At 47.4% G+C, this 19,599-nt stretch overlaps 1 protein-coding gene across 3 annotated transcripts in view; it reads left to right on the top strand.

Moving 5' to 3' along the window:
• Positions 1-19,599, top strand: part of LOC137306705 (zinc finger and BTB domain-containing protein 7B-like) — a 99,567-nt gene extending 79,968 nt beyond the window's left edge. For all 3 annotated transcript variants that reach the window (XM_067976063.1, XM_067976062.1, XM_067976064.1), the window contains 2 exons: positions 16,739-17,802; positions 19,109-19,599. In XM_067976063.1, coding sequence (XP_067832164.1) covers positions 16,745-17,802; positions 19,109-19,598 — 1,548 coding nt within the window. In that variant the 5' untranslated portion in view covers positions 16,739-16,744 and the 3' untranslated portion in view covers position 19,599. The remainder of the gene's footprint in view (positions 1-16,738; positions 17,803-19,108) is intronic.

Consider the following 19,599-nt stretch of genomic DNA (forward strand, 5'->3'; position numbering starts at 1 on the left):
GGGCCTCGGTTCAACTGAAAGACGGCACCTCCGACAGTGCAGTACTGAGGGAGTGCTGCACTGGAGTGTCTGTCTGGATTATAATCGAGTCTCTGGAGTGGGACTTGAACCCACAATCTTCTGGCTCAGAGGCGAGAGAGTGCTACCAACTGAGCCACGGCAGTGTTACGACAGGTAGGTGGAGTTGAACTCTGAAAAAGTATTGAACCTGATGAGCTTATTTAAAAAAAATTTTTTTTGTTTGTTCATGGGATGTGGGCGTCGCTGGCAAGGCCAGCATTTATTGCCCATCCCTAATTGCCCTTGAGAAGGTGGTGGTGAGCCGCCTTCTTGAACTGCTGCAGTCAGTGTGGTGAAGGTTCTCCCACAGTGCTGTTAGGAAGGGAGTTCCAGGATTTTGACCCAGCGACGATGAAGGAACGGCCGATATATTTCCAAGTCGGGATGGTGTGTGACTTGGAGGGGAACGTGCAGGTGGTGTTGTTCGCATGTGCCTGCTGCCCTTGTCCTTCTAGGTGATAGAGGTCGTGGGTTTGGGAGGTGCTGTCGAAGAAGCCTTGGCGAGTTGCTGCAGTGCATCTTGTAGATGTCCTATCCCTGTGAGATTTTCCTCTCTCTAAACGTGCTTTGAATTGTTTTAAATTATGACGGCGATGAGACTTGATGCTGATGGTTTAAAATCTCAAAGAAACACAAAGGAGCGTTGTACTTTGGAGTCTCAACACGTGGCATCATGGACCAGTAGGATGGCTTTGTGCCCAAGGTCCCCACACGCTGAGTTGCAGATCTGTAGCACTGATCGAAGGATGGGGAGGCCAGAGACTCAAGTATCTGCAAGCAGCCGTCTCATGCTTCTTAATGACTGGTTTCAGGCTGGCACTGGCTCATCCGTGGGAACAGGACACACACTCTTGCCTGTGGATGGCATTTGGTGTGAGGAGACCAAGAGAGTTTATTGAGGAATTCCTGAACTTGTGAAGAAAATATAGTAAGGGGAATATGGAACACAAAGCGTTGATAGTTGGCCTTTTGGTACACGAGAGAAATAGGGGTAGGGGAGAGAAATACCTTTAATCAGCTCTCCATGTGCATAAGATAAATATGTTAGTGGAGGGCCACTTGTCTCATCTTGTCATTTCATCCACCCAGACAAGCCTTTTAAATGGCTCCAGAGACTTACCCCTTTGCCCTAGTCGGATGTCCATTCCAAATGTTGATCACTTCTTGCTTGAAGGACTTCTGTCATTGATCCTAAATTAACTTTTGCCAGTGTGACCCTGTCCAGTTTGAACCTGCACTCCTCTGTCCTCTTAACTTGGCTTTCCTTGAAGGGATATATGGATTTACTGTTGCACGCCTCTGGTCACCTCCTTTCAGTGCCCATATTTCTCCAGTATCTCTCCTCAATAATCCTCTAATGCTAGGGATTTGCCTTTTGACCCTTCTGCTACAGTGTTCATATGCTGAATATTGCCCGGCTGTTACCGGCCCTCTCTGATCCTTCCCTCTCTCGCAGACACTGCTTTTGCACTGTATGAAGAGACTCCACCCTCTTCTCATAGGGCACCGTATCAGTGAGGGGGCATTAGCAAGCTCAGAGCGTGCGGTGCCCACATAGACTGGTATGGATGTTACGGCTGAGCTACGTTTAGCATTAGTACTGCTTTTCAATCCTGTCCGTTAGATTTTGAGACTGCGTTGCCAATCTTCCGAATGTGAAAATGATGCAGGGAAATATATTTCTGTAAAGAGTCACTTTTTTTTCAAACAAAACAAGTATTCATACTTTCAAAACGCAGTTACGGTCTTATTGACTCATCCTGGACGTAGAAAAGTAACCCAACTAAAACGCAGTGTTTTTTTCTGAGGTGTGGTGGTTGAAGGGACAAGTAGGAACGTAGTCCCAGACCTTGACACTGCATAAATTATCTAAATATAACTGAAATTATCTTTGTGTGGGTCTGTAAACCGAGCAACCTGCGTTGAAGATGATTAAGTGTTACAGCGAGTAACATAATGAAAGGATGTCCTTTATCAACGGAATTTTATTGCCTTATCAAATATTTCTGACATTTTTAACAACCTACATGGGCTTCATCAGTGGAGCCATAAATAACATCTGACCACATTTTTGTTTGAAAATCTTTCAAACCAGTCTGTTCCGCAGCAAATAAAATTCAGAGCAGTTCATATGTCTTGATGAAAACAAATGCAACAACTTCACCATCAGAGCCTTGTACTAACTGGGACCTGTGGGTCACACTCACTTCCGACCAGGCGGTCAGATAGCAAACATACAATGGATTCTAGATTACACACGAATCCGATACGAAAACATGGGATTGATTCCACACTTTAGGAAGGATGTCAAGGCCTTGGAGAAGGTGCAGAGGAGACTTACTGGACAGGTACCAGGGATGAGGGACTTCAGCTATGTGGAGAGACTGGAGCAGCTGGGATTGTTCTCCCTATGAGCAGAGAAGGTTAAGGGGAAATTTAATAAAGGTGTTCAAAATGATGAAAGGTTTTGATGGAGTAAATACGGAGAAACTGTTTCCAGTGGCAGGAGGGTCAATAACCAGAGGACACAGATTTAAGGTAATCGGCAAAAGAACCAGAGGGGAGATGAGAATTTTATTGCCTTGAATGCCCTGTCTGAAAGGGAAGCCGATTCAATAGTAACTTTCAAAAGGGAGTTGGATAAATACTTAAGATGGAAAATTTTATGGTGAAAGAGCGAAGGAGTGGGACTAATTGGATAGCTCTTTTAAAGACCCGGCACAGGCACGATGGGCCGAATGGCCGCCTCCTGAGCTGGATGATTCTATAAGTACACAAATTTCTCCGAGGAGAGAGGGGCGCCCCTCTCCCTCTTGTCCTGCAGCTCCTTCAGTGCCAACCTTTTGTGAGGTGGACCTCTGTTCTGCCGGGGACACCTTGTGTCTCGCTGCACATTGGTGCAGTGGGAGGTGTATAAACCAGGAGTAGGTTTATGTTTTCGGCTTGTTAATCTGTAACTTAAGACTATGTTCACCATAGCACATAGTGATTGTGCATCAAAGCACAACAAGGATCTGATGTTTATCACTAGCCGAGACAGCGGAGAATTAACCACACCAAATGTTGGGTTTTATATTGGGAGGGGGGAGTGTTCTATTGAAAATCTTATTTTGCTCAGCCTCTATTACACCAGCTTGCGTTAAATGGTCCTAAATTATAAACTTACTTTTCGTGTCTCCGCATATGTTTAGTTCTTGTCACAAAAATCTGAGCGTTTGAAGTTGTCTCTTTAAACTTTGGTTTCTGACATCCACCTTCAAAAGAAAACGTAACTTGAAACGTTTACTGTACTTAAAAAGCCCCGAAAGAGGCCTAGTATTAGGTGAGAGCTCGAACATTGATGTCTAATTAAGTGCATTGCTTTGTAATCACGATACAGCTCTGGAGTTTGTCATTTCTATTTGGTTTTTAGAATATCCCTTAACCTGCCAACTCGTGCTCTTATTTCCGTGACCAGTCCTCTGGCGGACTTGCCACAACTTCAAAAACCATGGAACGCATCAGTCGACTACCTCGCATATCAGGGGGCACACTCCCAGGATTAGGAGAGGGACGTTAGATTATTATTAGCTCGTGAAATTCTTTAACAGAAGTGCCTGTGGAGATGGGGACTGCAACATAAGTTTTTAAAAAGGAATTGGATAGGCATTTGAAAAGGAAGAATATGAGAAGGTAGGATTAGAGTAAATAACTCCAGTTGGAAGGCTAGCACCAGAAGGCACAATGGGCTGAATGGCCGCCTGTGCTGTGAATTGTACAATAGTATGCCTTTTCTAATACAACCCATAAGGAGATACTGGGTTGCCCCAGTGTCATTAAACAAAAGCGCGCCCCCTTTTTAGAGAGGTGCAATTAATAAAAACAAAATCATAAAACAAAGGAAACTTATAAAATTAAATAATACTATTACCAGGTCTACCAAACACTCCAGTCCCTGCGGCGCGCAACGGTCGTGGAAGGCCTCAAGCGTTCCGGCTGACACCACGTCCTTCTGCTCCAGGGCCATCCAGGCGCTGACAAGTTCGCGGACAGTTTGCAGTGTGTAGTAGCCGTGTGACTGGCTGTTTGCAGTGTGTAGTAGCCGTGTGACTGGCTGTTTGCAGTGTGTAGTAGCCGTGTGACTGGCTGTTTGCAGTGTGTAGTAGCCGTGTGACTGGCTGTTTGCAGTGTGTAGTAGCCGTGTGACTGGCTGTTTGCAGTGTGTAGTAGCCGTGTGACTGGCTGTTTGCCGTGTGACTGGCTGTTTGCCGTGTGTAGTAGCCGTGTGACTGGCTGTTTGCAGTGTGTAGTAGCCGTGTGACTGGCTGTTTGCAGTGTGTAGTAGCCGTGTGACTGGCTGTTTGCAGTGTGTAGTAGCCGTGTGACTGGCTGTTTGCAGTGTGTAGTAGCCGTGTGACTGGCTGTTTGCAGTGTGTAGTAGCCGTGTGACTGGCTGTTTGCAGTGTGTAGTAGCCGTGTGACTGGCTGTTTGCAGTGTGTAGTAGCCGTGTGACTGGCTGTTTGCAGTGTGTAGTAGCCGTGTGACTGGCTGTTTGCCGTGTGACTGGCTGTTTGCCGTGTGTAGTAGCCGTGTGACTGGCTGTTTGCAGTGTGTAGTAGCCGTGTGACTGGCTGTTTGCAGTGTGTAGTAGCCGTGTGACTGGCTGTTTGCAGTGTGTAGTAGCCGTGTGACTGGCTGTTTGCCGTGTGTAGTAGCCGTGTGACTGGCTGTTTGCAGTGTGTAGTAGCCGTGTGACTGGCTGTTTGCAGTGTGTAGTAGCCGTGTGACTGGCTGTTTGCCGTGTGTAGTAGCCGTGTGACTGGCTGTTTGCAGTGTGTAGTAGCCGTGTGACTGGCTGTTTGCAGTGTGTAGTAGCCGTGTGACTGGCTGTTTGCAGTGTGTAGTAGCCGTGTGACTGGCTGTTTGCCGTGTGTAGTAGCCGTGTGACTGGCTGTTTGCCGTGTGACTGGCTGTTTGCCGTGTGACTGGCTGTTTGCCGTGTGACTGGCTGTTTGCCGTGTGACTGGCTGTTTGCCGTGTGACTGGCTGTTTGCCGTGTGACTGGCTGTTTGCCGTGTGACTGGCTGTTTGCCGTGTGTAGTAGCCGTGTGACTGGCTGTTTGCCGTGTGACTGGCTGTTTGCCGTGTGACTGGCTGTTTGCCGTGTGACTGGCTGTTTGCCGTGTGACTGGCTGTTTGCCGTGTGACTGGCTGTTTGCCGTGTGACTGGCTGTTTGCCGTGTGACTGGCTGTTTGCCGTGTGTAGTAGCCGTGTGACTGGCTGTTTGCCGTGTGTAGTAGCCGTGTGACTGGCTGTTTGCCGTGTGTAGTAGCCGTGTGACTGGCTGTTTGCCGTGTGTAGTAGCCGTGTGACTGGCTGTTTGCCGTGTGTAGTAGGCGTGTGACTGGATGATTTGGTTTTCCAGCTTGCAGTGGTGGCATCAGACAATGGCCATTCCTTCAGCAGTGAATGCACCAATGTAAAGATGCCACATTTTTACCATGTCTAAAACCAGACAGACAGCATCATGAGGATAGGGTCAGTATAGCATCAGGGCTTGGCTTGTGAGGTTTGCTGATAAATTCATCGGGAAAACCCATGCTAACCTTAACGATTAGTGCCTGCGCATCCCAAGCCGTAGAAATACATTGGGGGCAGTGGGGAATGGATTTTTGGTGCAGGTGCAGCTCAAGGATGCTCAGCTATGCTGGTGTGGGGTATGGGAAAATAACCATTTTACCGTTCGCTTATTTAACAGAAGAACGAGGGAGGCCAAAACCCATCGAGCAGGGCACCATCAGGGTTGTATAATGGGGGAGAACAAGTGGCTGAGTGATGCCAAGCTGGTAACTTGCAAACATCGTGGGTTTGTTTTTCTGGGTCCCCGCGCACACACCTCCCACCCATCTCAGTGCCCCTGCCCCTTCCCCAGGAATGTGTCTGCCGTGACATCCTTGCCTTTTGAGCAGCACAGCACTTGTTCGGCTGGAGCTGCACTGCCCATCGTTTCTGTGATGGAGCGACTGCTGCCAGCTGTGGAAAATAAAGCGTCTATTTACAGACACCAGCCTGTCCGTGTGTTTTCTGAAACAAAACGATGCAGAGGAGAAATAATTGTTTACAAAGAAAAATATGTTTTCTGAGCAATGCGTGTCCCTCGAGGTTATTCATGTACCCTTCGGGTCCTTTTATTGTCTCTATATGCCTGGAACAGCTACCTAATGGCCTTTGTGCATCGTAGAGCTGCGTGTCATCGGAGGTAAATATTACTACCCCACCTCCATCTCCAGTAACACAAGTCAAGCACTGCACAACAACTTGCATCATGAGGGAGAAAGGAATAGAAGGGTATCCTGATAGGGTTAATTGAAGTAGGTTGAGAGGACGCTCGTGTGGAGTATAAACACCGTCATAGACTAGTTGGGCCGAATGGCCTGTTTCTGTGCTGTCGTTTCGATGTAACTCGATGCGTTTTACACGGGCACGTTAGTTTAGTGGTTATGTTACTGGACTAGTAATCCAGAGTTCAAATCCCATACAGGTAACAGTTTGAGAATTTGAATTTTAAAAAAAATATTAAAATGTTGTAAAAACCCATCTGGTTCACTAATGTCCTTTAGGGAAGGAAACCTGCCGTCCTTACCCGGTCTGGTCTATGTGACTCCAGTCCCCACACCAACGTGGTTGACTCTTAACTGCCCTCTGAAGTGGCCTAGCGAGCCCCCCAGTTACCTTCTCAGGACAAATAGGAATGGGCAATAAATTCCGGGCTTGCTAGCGACGCCCACAGCCCGAGAATCAATTTTTTTCTTAAATTCTCTCATGTACAGGAAGATGTCTGAGAGTTTTACGATGAGGAATATAGTGGACAGTGAACATGGGGCAGGGAGATAGAGAGGCTTGGACTCAAAGGCACGTTCATGCAGGAAGGGAGGGCGGGCGGGCGGACTAATTTAAAATGGCAGGAGAGAACAGGAGCGGAGGGGACAAGGAGAAGTCCATGTTAATGGAGCACGGGTCCGTGCAGGGATGTAAGGCAGGAAGTGATCACTAACTCGGGGCAGGACAAAGCCATGAAAACGAGAGTTTTGTGCACCTGGGAAAAGAGGGAAGGGATTGGTGCCAGCACTGTATGTTGCTACCAGAATGCCAGCTTTCTAGCTGATCAGAAGTGATGTTGGCAGCACTTGCTGCAGTGCCCTCTCACTGGCCCTTTGTTCCCTTGGAGCTGGAAAGATCTGCAAGAAGTTAGTTTTTGCTGGGTGTGTCGGAGTCCGTTTGGCCAATTCAAAGCACACTCGAAACCAGAGCAAGTGAAAACTAAAAAGAATAAAATGTACCTTTTTTAGTAGTTAGGGAGCGAGGAGAGATGCCAAAGGAAAGATGTGAGTGGGCAGGGAAGTGCTTAAACGGTGCTTTAAGCAATCGAGTATAACGTTCAGGCCTCTGAGGCACAAGCCCTGGAGACAGTGCTGAGAAAATGCCATGCGATCGATCCCTAGTTTCAGAGGACTGTGCTCTGAGAGAAGGCTGGAGGGGGAAATAAACTTGCATTTCTATCGTGCTTTTCACAACCTGAAGACGTCCCAAAGCTCTTCACAACCAATGTGTAGTCACTATTGTAATGTAGGAAATGCGGCAGCCAATTCGCGCACAGCAAGATCCCACAAACAGATTATCTGGCCATTATCACATTGCTGTTTCAGTGATGTTGGCTGAGGGATAAATATTGGCCTAGGACACCTGGAGAACTCCCCTGTTCTTCCAGTGGTGGTGGGATCTTTCACGCCCATCTGAGAGGGCAGACGGGGCCTCGGTTTAACGTCTCATCTGAGAGACGGCGCCTCCACTAGTGCAGCGCTCCTTCAGTCCTGGCACTGGGAGTGTCGGCCTGCGTTTCGTGCTCGCGTCTCTGGAGTGCGACTTGAACCCACAGCCTTCTGACTCCAAGGTGAGAGCGCTACCCACTGAGCCATAGCTGACACTTGTCAGGTAGACGTTTGTGAGGGATGTGGTGAGAGGCAGGGAAGTAAGTGGTTTTGTGAGTAATTTGAGCCAAAGAAATACCTCAGCAGTACGCAGTCCGAATATGAGGTGGTTGGTTTGGACCAATCAGAAAAGCATGACATTTTTGATGCTAGGGTTATATCTAAAATGCAAAGTGTGCTAGAAATGAGATGTTAAATATATAATAAAGATTTTTTTTGGAGGGTAAAGGGACAAGAGAGGCACGATAACATTTCTACATCCATATCTCTGCAGTGGGATTTTATACTTGTTCTCGGGATGTGAGTGTCGATGACCAGACTGGCATTTATTGCCCATCCCTAGTTGCACTGAGAAAGTGGTGGCGGGCCTGTTTCTTGAACTGCTGCAGTCCTTGTAGTGATGTTGCTCCCACAATGGTGTTTTTTGTCTCTCTCTGAAGCCCTTCCTGTATTTTCATGCGTTACAACAGTGACTACGCATCAAAAAAAAGCACTTAATTGGCTGTAAAGGGCTCTGGGACGTCCTGAGGTCGTGAAAGACACTATATTAATGCAAGTCTGTCTTTTCCCATTATATTTTTTAAATCTCTGGTAAATATCCAAAGCACGGGTGAGATAACTTTCCAGTTGAAATAATTTTAGCCGGGTGGAATGGGCAGATCCTGAGGTCGCCACCTGGTACCTGTCTGTCGGTACGCCCGTGATTCTGGTACTTTCACTACTCATCTGCTGTGCATAGCAATGAGACGTTTTCAGCAGTGCTACAAAGCACCTGCATTTTGAGGGGATGGAACCAATCTTGCCTTTTTTCGGAAGTTTTAGAAAAGGGGGAGGTCTGTGAGAGTGGCGATATTTGGGGAGAGCTTCCCCCACGCAAAGCTTGGAAACCGCTGATTGCAGAGTTGCCACGGGTAAGGGAGCTGATGACACAGGGGAAATAAGGCAGTAGGAAAAGTATACATAATGAGGACCAGTTTGAGGTGATTTATATCCATTGGCTGGGCCGTTATGAGTAAATTGTGGTCAAACCCTTCGACTGAGTGATTTCCCAAGTTTGTCATTATTTATTTTGTTTATACCACATGCTAGATGAATACAGTTTGAAACTAAAAGTTATGTGCAGATATTTTAAATGCAAGCTCGGTGCACAGATCTTTTCTGGGACACTTTTCCAATCCCATAAACCACCCTACTTCTGCGCTCTTATTCTCTTGTCTCCTCTTTGATTACTTCTCATTTTTCTCTGTCTCAGTCGCTGTCGCTGTCTTGCCTTGAGATTTGTTGCATGAGTATAAATATAAGAGAGTCACTAATAAATCCAATCAGGAATTCAGGAGAAACTTCTTTACCCAGAGAGTGGTGAGAATGTGGAACTCACTCCCACATGGAGTGGTTGAGGCGAATAGCATAGATGGATTTAAGGGGAAGCCAGATAAACACATGAGGGAGAAAGGAATAGAAGGATATGTTGATAGGGTGAGATGAAGAGGGTTGGGAAGAGGCTTGTGTGGAACACAAACTCCGGCATGGACCAGTTGGGCCGAATGGCCTGTTTCTGTGCTGTAAATTGTATGTCATTCTATGAAAAGTGTGAGTCTGCCACAATCCAACTGTCACACTCAGCTACAGCTGCAAAACAAGAAAGCCAAGGGTTTCACCCTAAGCTTTTCTGACCTGAAGCCTGAAATCTACAAGCAGCTTATGGACCTCTGGAATTTGCGAGCAGCTGCAGTTACCTGTGAGCAGTGAGCCTTTAAAGGGCCAGTTCGGGTTAGCAGCGAAACATCCCAACCGTGCTCCAGAGCCCAAATTACCCAGAAGCAATGCCACGGGAGCCCTGCTAGGTCTTGATGAAATGTAAAAGCTTTTGCGTGAAGGATGTCACGCCACGCGGTGTAATGCGGAATTAGTGATGGACTGAGCTGAAGAGCACCATCCTGTCTGATCGCATGCTATATGGGTATGGTACTCCTCTTTCCACCCACCCCCACCATCTTCCAACACACACTCTTTAGGATCTCTTTCGAGTTGAGTCGGTGATACGCTGTTCTGATGGAGGCCATTGATGCCCCTGTGGTTCCTGAAATGTGTGCTGTCCACTGGGCAGAGGATTGAGAAATTATGTTTGAAGTTCTGAGGTATCAATTTGCGAAATGGTCTTTATGCTGATCCTTATGCCATCTTTACTTATCCTGAACTTTGATCCTTGGGAAAACCTCGAAGAGAAGTTTATTCCCAGATAGTGACTGCATGAATCCACCAGCATATTATGTTATGAATCTTGTACATTCATGCATTTCCTGTCCACAAACTTCACTTCCTGTTTTTTTGGTCACACTTTTTATGTTGACATTTGATATTGTGAATGTCTATTTAATCGCGTACAACAGCAACAACTACTTGCATTTACACAGCACCTTTAATGTAGTAAAAGGTGCTTCACAGGAGCGATTGTCAAACAAAATTTGACACCGAGCCACATAAGGAGATATTAGGACAGGTGACCAAAAGCTTGGTCAAAGAGGTAGGTTGCATCTTAAAGAGGCGGAGAGGTTCAGGGAGGGAATTCCAGAGCTTAGGGCCGAGGCGGCTGAAGGCATGGCTGCCAATGGTGGAGTGATGGAAATCAGGGATGCGCAAGAGGCCAGAATTGGAGGAGCGCAGAGATCAGAGGGTTGTAGGGGCTGGAGGGGGTTACAGAGATAGGGTTGGGGGTGGGGGGGGGGCGTTGGGTCATTTGAACATAAGGATGAGAATTTTAAAATCAAGGCTTTGCCGGACCGGGAGCCAATGTAGGTCAGCGAGTTCGGGGTGATGGGTGAACGGGACTTCCCGATGATTATGTAGGCTGTGGCACTAGGTGGCGCAGTAGCTCCGCTCTGTTGCACTGTGAGCAATGCCACGAGAGGTCTGCTAGTCCTTTAAAACTGTGGGCGTTAAAGGGGGCGCACCCAGCTCGCAGTCTGGCTCTTCACTGCCGCGCTCAGTTGCAAGTAGTGGCCGACTTTTTTCAGTGTATTGCTCCAGGATGCATGGGCCAATTCCCTGCCCATGATATCACAGAGTGGTCACTGCGCGGGTCAGAAAGTTGCTGCCGTTCTTTTTAAAATCGGGATTTTTGTCGTTTTCCAACCCCCCCCCCCCCCAAACATAAAATGGGGAATGTTGAGGCACACTCCCTCGATTTTTCCTCCATTTACGTTCTCACAGATGTGACTGGCAGATTTGAGAGCTGGGCTGTAACCAGGGTGCAGTAAGTATCCTGTTTGGCCTCTGTGAGTGTGGCCTGGCATCTCCCGGCTGTACCACTGCCCGACAGACTCCATTGTATGTAGCTCCCTCACTGGATGTGGCATTGCATTGTGTACAGAGAGCTTGTCACTGGCTACTACAGGGACTTGTTAAGCAGCTGAGTTCCTCAAGCAGGATCATGCATCCCCCAGTTATGCTTTAGGTTTGGGACCACTGCCAAATTCCATTTCCGAAACTGCAAACTAACTACTGTGCACAGCACTGGCACGCAAAGTTTTACATTGGATCCATGTGGCGTTAGCTGCTGTACAGTAAGCTGATCCGGAATGTGTACCCAAGGGTGCAGTGATGAAATGGTCCAGGGAGCCATTTGTGACTGCCTTCCCTTGCTGCCTCATAAGCTTCTGGGCCTCTGTTCTCTTTAGACTGCTGTGAGAAATTAACTGAGCCGGGATTCAATGCTGTTGCCTCCTTTTCTTGCTCCACAAAAACAATGCAAGGGAATGCTATTAGGAGGCAGGATTATCCCAGCTTCGACACAGCGTGTGATGGGGGTCTAGTAAAAATAGAACGATTGGGCCTGTTAGTTTCTTTTCACTTCCTAGGGGGAAGCATCTGGCCTCCAACTGCCCACAGCAGGATGGTTGTAATCAGGAGCTCAATGTGTTGTCACACACCCACGTCCCATCATTCCATGCGGTGAGATTCCCGAGAGTGGCCCCGAGCAAGACGTTGGCTGGCCTCGAATCCCTGGACAAAGCATTAGTGACCACCAGTGCTCTCCTCCTGCATTGTGCATGAAAGAATAAACTTGCATTTATGCAGTGCCTTTCACGACCTCAGGACGCCCCAAAGTGTTTTACAGCCAGTTAAGTACTTTTAGAAGTGTAGTCACTGTTGTAATGTAGGAAACCCGGCAGCCAATATATGCACAGCAAGGTTCTACAAACAGTAATGTGATAATGACCAGATCATCTGTGTTAGCGGTGTTGGCTTGCTGGTATCGACAGCTAGGCATTTTTTCTGATGTTTGGTCCAACTGTTGAAACTGGTGGGCGTTGAGACGAACTCCATTACGTTTTACAGAACAAGTGAGAGACGCCTCGGTTAATATTTCCATTGCTCATTAATTTTTTTCCCCCTTGGAGGAAATGCTAAACCACTGTCTTAATATCCTGCGATGGCCATACAAGGAATTTAAATTTCCTTTTTAAAATGGAAAACCGGGTTTTTAAAAAAAAAATGTAGCACGCACATATTTTGGGAAGTTATTGTGTGTATCTGCAATTTCTCAGCTAAGTGCACAATTTGCATGGTGCTGATGGAGGAATACAAGTCTTGTGTATCTGTTGGATGTGAGGGTTGGGGCCACTTGGGGTTCAATAAGGATCTGGATGGATATTTGGTGAGTGGAGTGATTTGAGGGGCATTAAATAGTGGCGTATGATTCTAGGTAAACATTATAGGGAGACAAGCTTGGAGCAAGGAATGAGAGTTCTGGAGGAAATTATTGTCTTAAACAACACGCACACAATGAAGGCTGCCGGAGAACTCACGTTACTGTTGTTGAGCTCAGTAGCAGGGTGATCAGCCCTGGGTCGTCTTAATATTATAATAGTCTCGCTTTTAGAACATAAGAAGTAGGAGCAGGAGTAGGCCACACGGCCCCTCGAGCCTGCTCCACCATTCACCAGATCGTGGCTGATCTTCGACCTCAACTCCACTTTCCTGCCCGATCCCATATCCCTTGATTGCCCCAGAGTCCAAAAGTCTAGCGATCTCAGCTTTGAATATATTCAATGACTCAGCATCCACAGCCCTCTGTTTCACAACCCACTGAGTGAAGAAATTCCTTCTCATCTCAGTCTTGAATGGCCAACCCCTTACCCTGAGACTATGCCCCCTAGTTCTAGACTCTTCAGCCAGGGGAAACAACCTCTGAGCATCTACCCTGTCAAGCCCCCTCAGAATCTTATATGATTCAATGAGATCACCTCTCATTCTTCTAAACTCCAGAGAGTATCGGCCCATTCTACTCAACCTCTCTTCATAGGACAACCCTCTCATCCCAGGAATTAATCCAGTGAACTTTCGTTGCACTACCTCTAAGGCAAGAATATCCTTCCTTATATAAGGAGACCAAAACTGTACACAGTACTCCAGGTGAGGTCTCACCAAAGCCCTGTACAATTGTAGTAAGACTTCCTTACTCTTATACTCCAACCCCCTTGCAATAAAGGCCAACATACCATTTGCTTTTCTAATTGCTTGCTGAACCTGCACACTAACTCTGTGTTTCTTGTACGAGGTCACCCAAGTCTCTGAACATCAACATCTAATAGTTTCTCACCATTTAAAAAATATTCTGCTTTTCTATTTTTCCTATCAAAGTGAATGACCTCACATTTGCCCACATTGTACTCCATCTGCCACCTCCTTGCCCACTCACTTAACCTGTCTATATCCCTTTGCAGACTCTGTGTCCTCCTCACAGTTTACTTTCCCACTTAGCTTTGTATCGTCAGCAAACTTGGATACATTACACTCGGTCCCTTCATCTAAGTCATTAATATAGATTGTAAATAGCTGAGGCCCAAGCACCAATCCTTGCAGCACCCCACTAGTTACAGCCTGCCAACGTAAGAATGACCTGTTTATCCCTACTCTCTGTTTTCTGTCCTTTAACCAATCCTCTATCCATGCTAATATATTACCCCCAACCTTGTCTAACAACTTTTTATGTGGCACCTTATTGAATGCCTCTTGAAAATCCAAATATACTACATCCACTGGTTCCCCTTTTATTTACCTTGCTGGCTATATCCTCAAAAAAAACTCTAATGAATTTGTCAAACATGATTTCCCTTTCATAATTCTGTCTAATCATATTATGATTTTCTAAGTGCCCTGTTAACCACTTCCTTAATAATGGATTCCAGTATTTTCCCAACGACCAATGTCAGGTTACCTGGTCTGTAGTTCCCTGTTTTCTCTCTCCCTCCCTTCTTGAATAGCGGGGTTACATTTGCTACCTTCCAGTCCACTGGGACCTTTCCAGAATCTAGAGAATTTTGGAAAATCATAACCAATGCATCCACTATCTCTTCAGCCACCTCTTTTTAGAACCCTTGGATGTAGGCCATCAGGTCCAGGGGATTTGCCGGCTTTTAGTCCCATTAGTTTGACCGGTACTTTTTCTCTCGTGATATTAATTGTTTTGAGTTCCTCACTCTCATTTACCCCTTGGTTCCCCACTATTTTTGGTATGCTTTTTGTGTCTTCTACTGTGAAGACAGATACAAAATATTTGTTTAACGCATCTGCCATTTCCTGATTCCCCATTATAATTTCTCCTGTCTCAGCCTCTAAGGGACCGTTTACTTTTGCTACTCTCTTCCTTTTTACATACTTGTAGAAGCTCTTTCAATCCGTTTTTATATTTCTTGCTAGTTTACCTTCATATTCTATTTTCTCCCTTTTTATCAATTTTTTGGTTGTCCTTTGGTTTCTAAAACTCTCCCAATCCCCAGCCTTATTACTCTTCTTGGCAACATTATAGATCTCTTCTTTCAATCCAATACTCTCCTTAACTTCTTCAGTTATCCACGGGTGGATCACTTTTCCTGTGGAGTTTTTATTTCTCAATGGAATATATATTTATCCCTCAGTTAAAAGGCCATTACATCAGACCTCTTCCATAAACCCTTGGTTTATGTCAACCTACGGCAGCTCAGTATTGCAAAGAATGGGTATAAAGTTCCATAGCGGGTTTCAGGGCATAACATAAGCTGTCTGTCTCCTCACATGTACAGAAAAGGTAAACATAGTTATCAAGCAGATGACTCTACCAGAAGGTCAGAACTACACAAAGATCGAAACAGCTATCTTTATGACTTTTAAATGTCTATGTTGATTATTTGGACATTTTTTCAGAATGTCGTTGCCTGCAGATTCTGGAAAAGCCGTTCATTACAAAATGGAGTTTCCAAAATAAAATACAACCTTTCCTGCTAGCATGCCTAACGATGATATCTGTGCTTGAAGCGTCAGCTTGGCTCGGTTGGTAGGACTCTCACCTCCGAGCTAGAAGGTTGTAGGTTCAAGTGCCACTACGTGACTAGCAAAAGATCTAGGCTGACCCTTCAACGTAGTAGTGAGGGAGTGCTGCATGGTTGCAGGTGCCGTCTTTCGGATGAGACATTGCACAGAGGCCCCGTCTGTCTGTGCAGGTGAAATATCTGGTGGCCCTATTGGAAGAAGAGCAGGGAGTTCTCCTGGCTTCCTTGCCAACATTCCTCTCTCAATCAAGAACAGATTAATTGGTAATTGATCTCCTTGCTATTTGTGGGATCTTGTTTCGAAACTGGCTGCCGTGTTTGCTTGCAGTGACTCAACTCATTGGCTTTTAAACGCATTGCGACGCCCTGAGCTTATCGAAGGCGATATTTAAATTAGAAATTCGTTCTGCCTTCCCTTTCATTCTTTTCCCTTTCCACCCTGATTCACTGTGGTAAGCTCCAGTCCAGTAAATTCCTATATTTAGTTGGAGTGGAATGGGAAGGAGAAGGACAGACCAGCCTACGTTAGTTGCTACCCCCTTCTGGATTGTGTGTTGTGTTGTGCCTTGAGCAGGGTCCTGATACACATAAGGAAGACATGTGTTGATTTTTAATGTATTTCTGGCTGGGATTTCACTGCTGGGAGATGGTTTGATCTGTTAATTGGAGCAATTTTCTTTTTATCACGCTAATTATGTGCAATGATGGAAATGACTAGTATCGCACGGCAAGCCGAAGGGCACAGTCTGCCCTAACCTGTTGGTGTACCAGCATGCTGTGTGATGCAGTGATAGCCTGCAAGTTTGAGCCTTCTCCAGGCTGTCGGAAAGTAGTGCCAAGTCCAGCCCCACCTCCAGTGAAAGACTTTCAGGGACACGAACCGACTCTGGCTGCACAACAGCTCTGGAAGAGGTCTGGAGATCAGGAGGGAGACCATCCCCTCTTAACCAGATTAATACTGCTTGAGGTGGGAGTGGGGAGTCTGGAACAAGGAGGGAGAATGTCCGCTCTTTGGTGTGAGGTGCCTCCTTTCAGATGAGACGTTAAACCGAGTCCCCATCTGCCCCCTCGGGTGGATGTAAAAGATCCCATGGCCACTACTCAAAGAAGAGCAGTGGAGTTCTCCCAGTATCCTGGGCCAATATTTATCCCTCAACTATCAGCTAAAACAGATTATTTGGTCATTATCACATTGCTGTTTGTGGGATCTTGCTGTGCGCAAATTGGCTGCTACGCTTCCTACATTACAACAGTGACTACACTTCAAAAGTACTTCATTGGCTGTAAAGTGCTTTGGGACATGCTGAGGTTGTGAAAGGCACTGTAGAAATGCAAGTTCTTTGTATCTTTTATGTGTTGCTATTCCCTGTGTCAATATTCCACCTGTTTGTTTTTGCAGGATAAAATGGGAACCGCAGAAGATGAGCTGATTGGGATACCCTTTCCAGAACACAGCAGTGAACTCCTTAACAGCCTCAATGAGCAGAGGCACAAGGGGGTGCTTTGTGACGTCACCATCATCACTCAGGGACTGGAGTACCGGACGCACCGAGCTGTCCTCGCCGCCTGCAGCCAGTACTTCAAAAAGCTCTTCACCTCCAAGTCCTTCAGCGGTCAACGCAACGTCTGCGAGCTGGACTTCGTCAAGCCCGAGGTCCTGGCGGCCCTGCTGGAGTTCGCTTACACGGCCACCCTCACCATCAGCAACTCCAACATGCGGGAGGTCCTGCAGGCTGCCCGCCTCCTGGAGATCCAGTGCGTCACGGACGCCTGCATTGACATCTTGCGAAGCAGTGGCGGCGAGGACCAGGTAGATTCGGTGAGCAGCGAAGGCTTGATGGACTACGTGAAAGCCAGGCAGTACCTGGGCGACTTCGAGGAGGAGATAACTGGAAGCCCCATCAATGTCATCGAGATGCTGGAGGTTCCAAAGTTCCGGCATCGCAAGAGGCCGAAGAAGCCGCCTCGGATCTCTCTGAACAACCGCAGAAACTTGTATCGCATTGTCCAGCCCTTGAGAACATCCATGAACAACGTTATTTCCGCAGAGCAAGTGGATCGCCCGCAAGACACTCTATGTCTGGAAGACCAGTACTCAATAACACTGAATGCCCAGAGGAGCGGCAACGAAGAGAAGGAGTATGAAGACTTCAGTGAAGATTTCAACGAAAAGAGCGAGGCGCTCGTTTGCCGGCCGCCCTCGTCTCCCGCGGAGCGCAACACTGATGAAGAGAGCACGGAGCTGGACTCTGCGTCTTACTTGAGTTCCCTCAGCAACGGCGTCCTGAGCAACTGCCTGGGCTCGCCGGACAAGCTGGTGCGGAGAAGGAAGTCGCAGATGCCCCAGGAGTGCCCGATCTGCCACAAAGTCATTCACGGGGCGGGGAAGCTCCCGCGGCACATGCGCACGCACACTGGAGAGAAACCGTTTGCTTGTGAAGTGTGTGGCGTGCGCTTCACTAGGTACAGTACTCTCCGAGAATTGCTGCATTGTTCTGATCAAAATGGGAATTTAGGCTGAGCGTTAAAACCAACTTTCACGGCGTGAACTCCCCACAATATTATTGTGGGGAGTTCACGCCGTGAACCCACCAACCACCCACCAACCCACAATGTTCTCCTCCTCCTCCCCCTCTCGTCTCCTCCCCTCAAGATGCTGACTCACGCTTGCCATGGTTCCAAGGGCACCATCTGCCCCCCCCCCCCCCCCATTAGAATCGTAGAATGATACAGCACAGAAGGAGGCCATACGGCCCATCGTGCCTGTGCCGGCTCTTTGAGCCATCCGATTATCCCGCTCCCCTCTGCTCTTTTCCCCCATAGCCCTGCAAATTTTTCCCCTTCAAGTATTTATCCAATTCCCTTTTGAAAGCTACCATTCAATCTGCTTCCACCGCCCTTTCAGGCAGTAGTGCATTCCAGATCATCATAACTAGATGCGTAAACAGGTCGGGTAACCAGAGGAGACAGATTTAAGGTAACTGGCAAAAGAACCAGAGGCACCATGAGGAAAGTTTTTATTTACGCAGCGAGTTATGATCTGGAATGCGCTGCCTAAAAGGGTGGTGGAAGCAGATTCATAATTTACGAAAGGGAATTGAATAAATACATGACGGGGAAAGATTTGCAGGGCTATGGGGGAAAGAGCAGGGGAGTGGGACTAATTGGATAGCTCTTTCAAAGAGCCGGAGCCAGCTCGATGGGCCAAATGGCCTCCTTGTGCTGTGTCGTTCTATGATTATGTGGTATTTTATCAAACGACTTTTGAAAGTCCATATACACATCAACTGCACTACCTTCATCAACCCTCTCCTTTACTTCATCAAAGAACTCAATCAAGTTAGTCAAACACGGTTTGCCTTTTAATAAATCCGTGCTGGCTGTCATTTTATTAACCCATATTTTTCCAAGAGACAATTCATTTTGTCTCGCTAAAAGTTTCCCCGCCACCAACTGATTGGCCTGTAGTTTCCAGGTTGACCCCTCCCTCTCCTTTTTTGAACAGGTGTGTAACATTTGCAATTCTCCACCTGTAAGTCCAGTGGGTGTAGTTTGGATATTCGACGATGAAAGACTTCGAGGTTGAGCCTTCGTTTACCCGCATCTGAAATCCAGGCACGCCTGCTCATTCCAGCATTTTGTGGGGAGGGGGAGGGAGTGGACAGCAATCAGGAGTTGTTATATAAGTATGCCCTTGCCACCTGAGAAACTTGGAGAGTCGCATGGCTTGTACTGAGTCGGCCTTGTTTTTTTTTTCTTCTGTCCGCAGAAACGACAAGCTGAAGATCCACATGAGGAAACACACGGGCGAGCGTCCGTACTCCTGCAACTGCTGCGATGCCCGCTTCCTCCACAGCTACGACCTGAAGAATCACGTGCGGGTCCACACCGGGGACCGCCCCTACGAGTGCAGCCAGTGCCGGAAGGCCTTCGTGCGGATCGACCACCTGCAGAGGCACTTGAAGGGGCAGAACTGCCTGGAGATCCGGACCAGGAAGCGCAAGGGCGGCGGCCAGCTGTTGGAGCAATGCGAGTTCGACGGGGAGCGCCCGCAGATGGGCGGAGGGCTGGCGGAGGACTGCGAGGTCAACAGGGAGCTCCCGCGAGTGGATGGCCAGTTACCGGAGGACTGCGAGGTCGACGGGGAGCCCCTGCAAACAGCTGGAAACTTTGACGTAGATGGTATGCAGGAATGGGGCCACATGAGCACCACATGGGGCCAGGAACCAGAGGAAACTGCCCTGGTGGATCCATCGTAAT

This window comes from Heptranchias perlo, chromosome 44 (assembly GCF_035084215.1).
Source record: "Heptranchias perlo isolate sHepPer1 chromosome 44, sHepPer1.hap1, whole genome shotgun sequence".
Lineage (NCBI taxonomy): Eukaryota > Metazoa > Chordata > Chondrichthyes > Hexanchiformes > Hexanchidae > Heptranchias > Heptranchias perlo.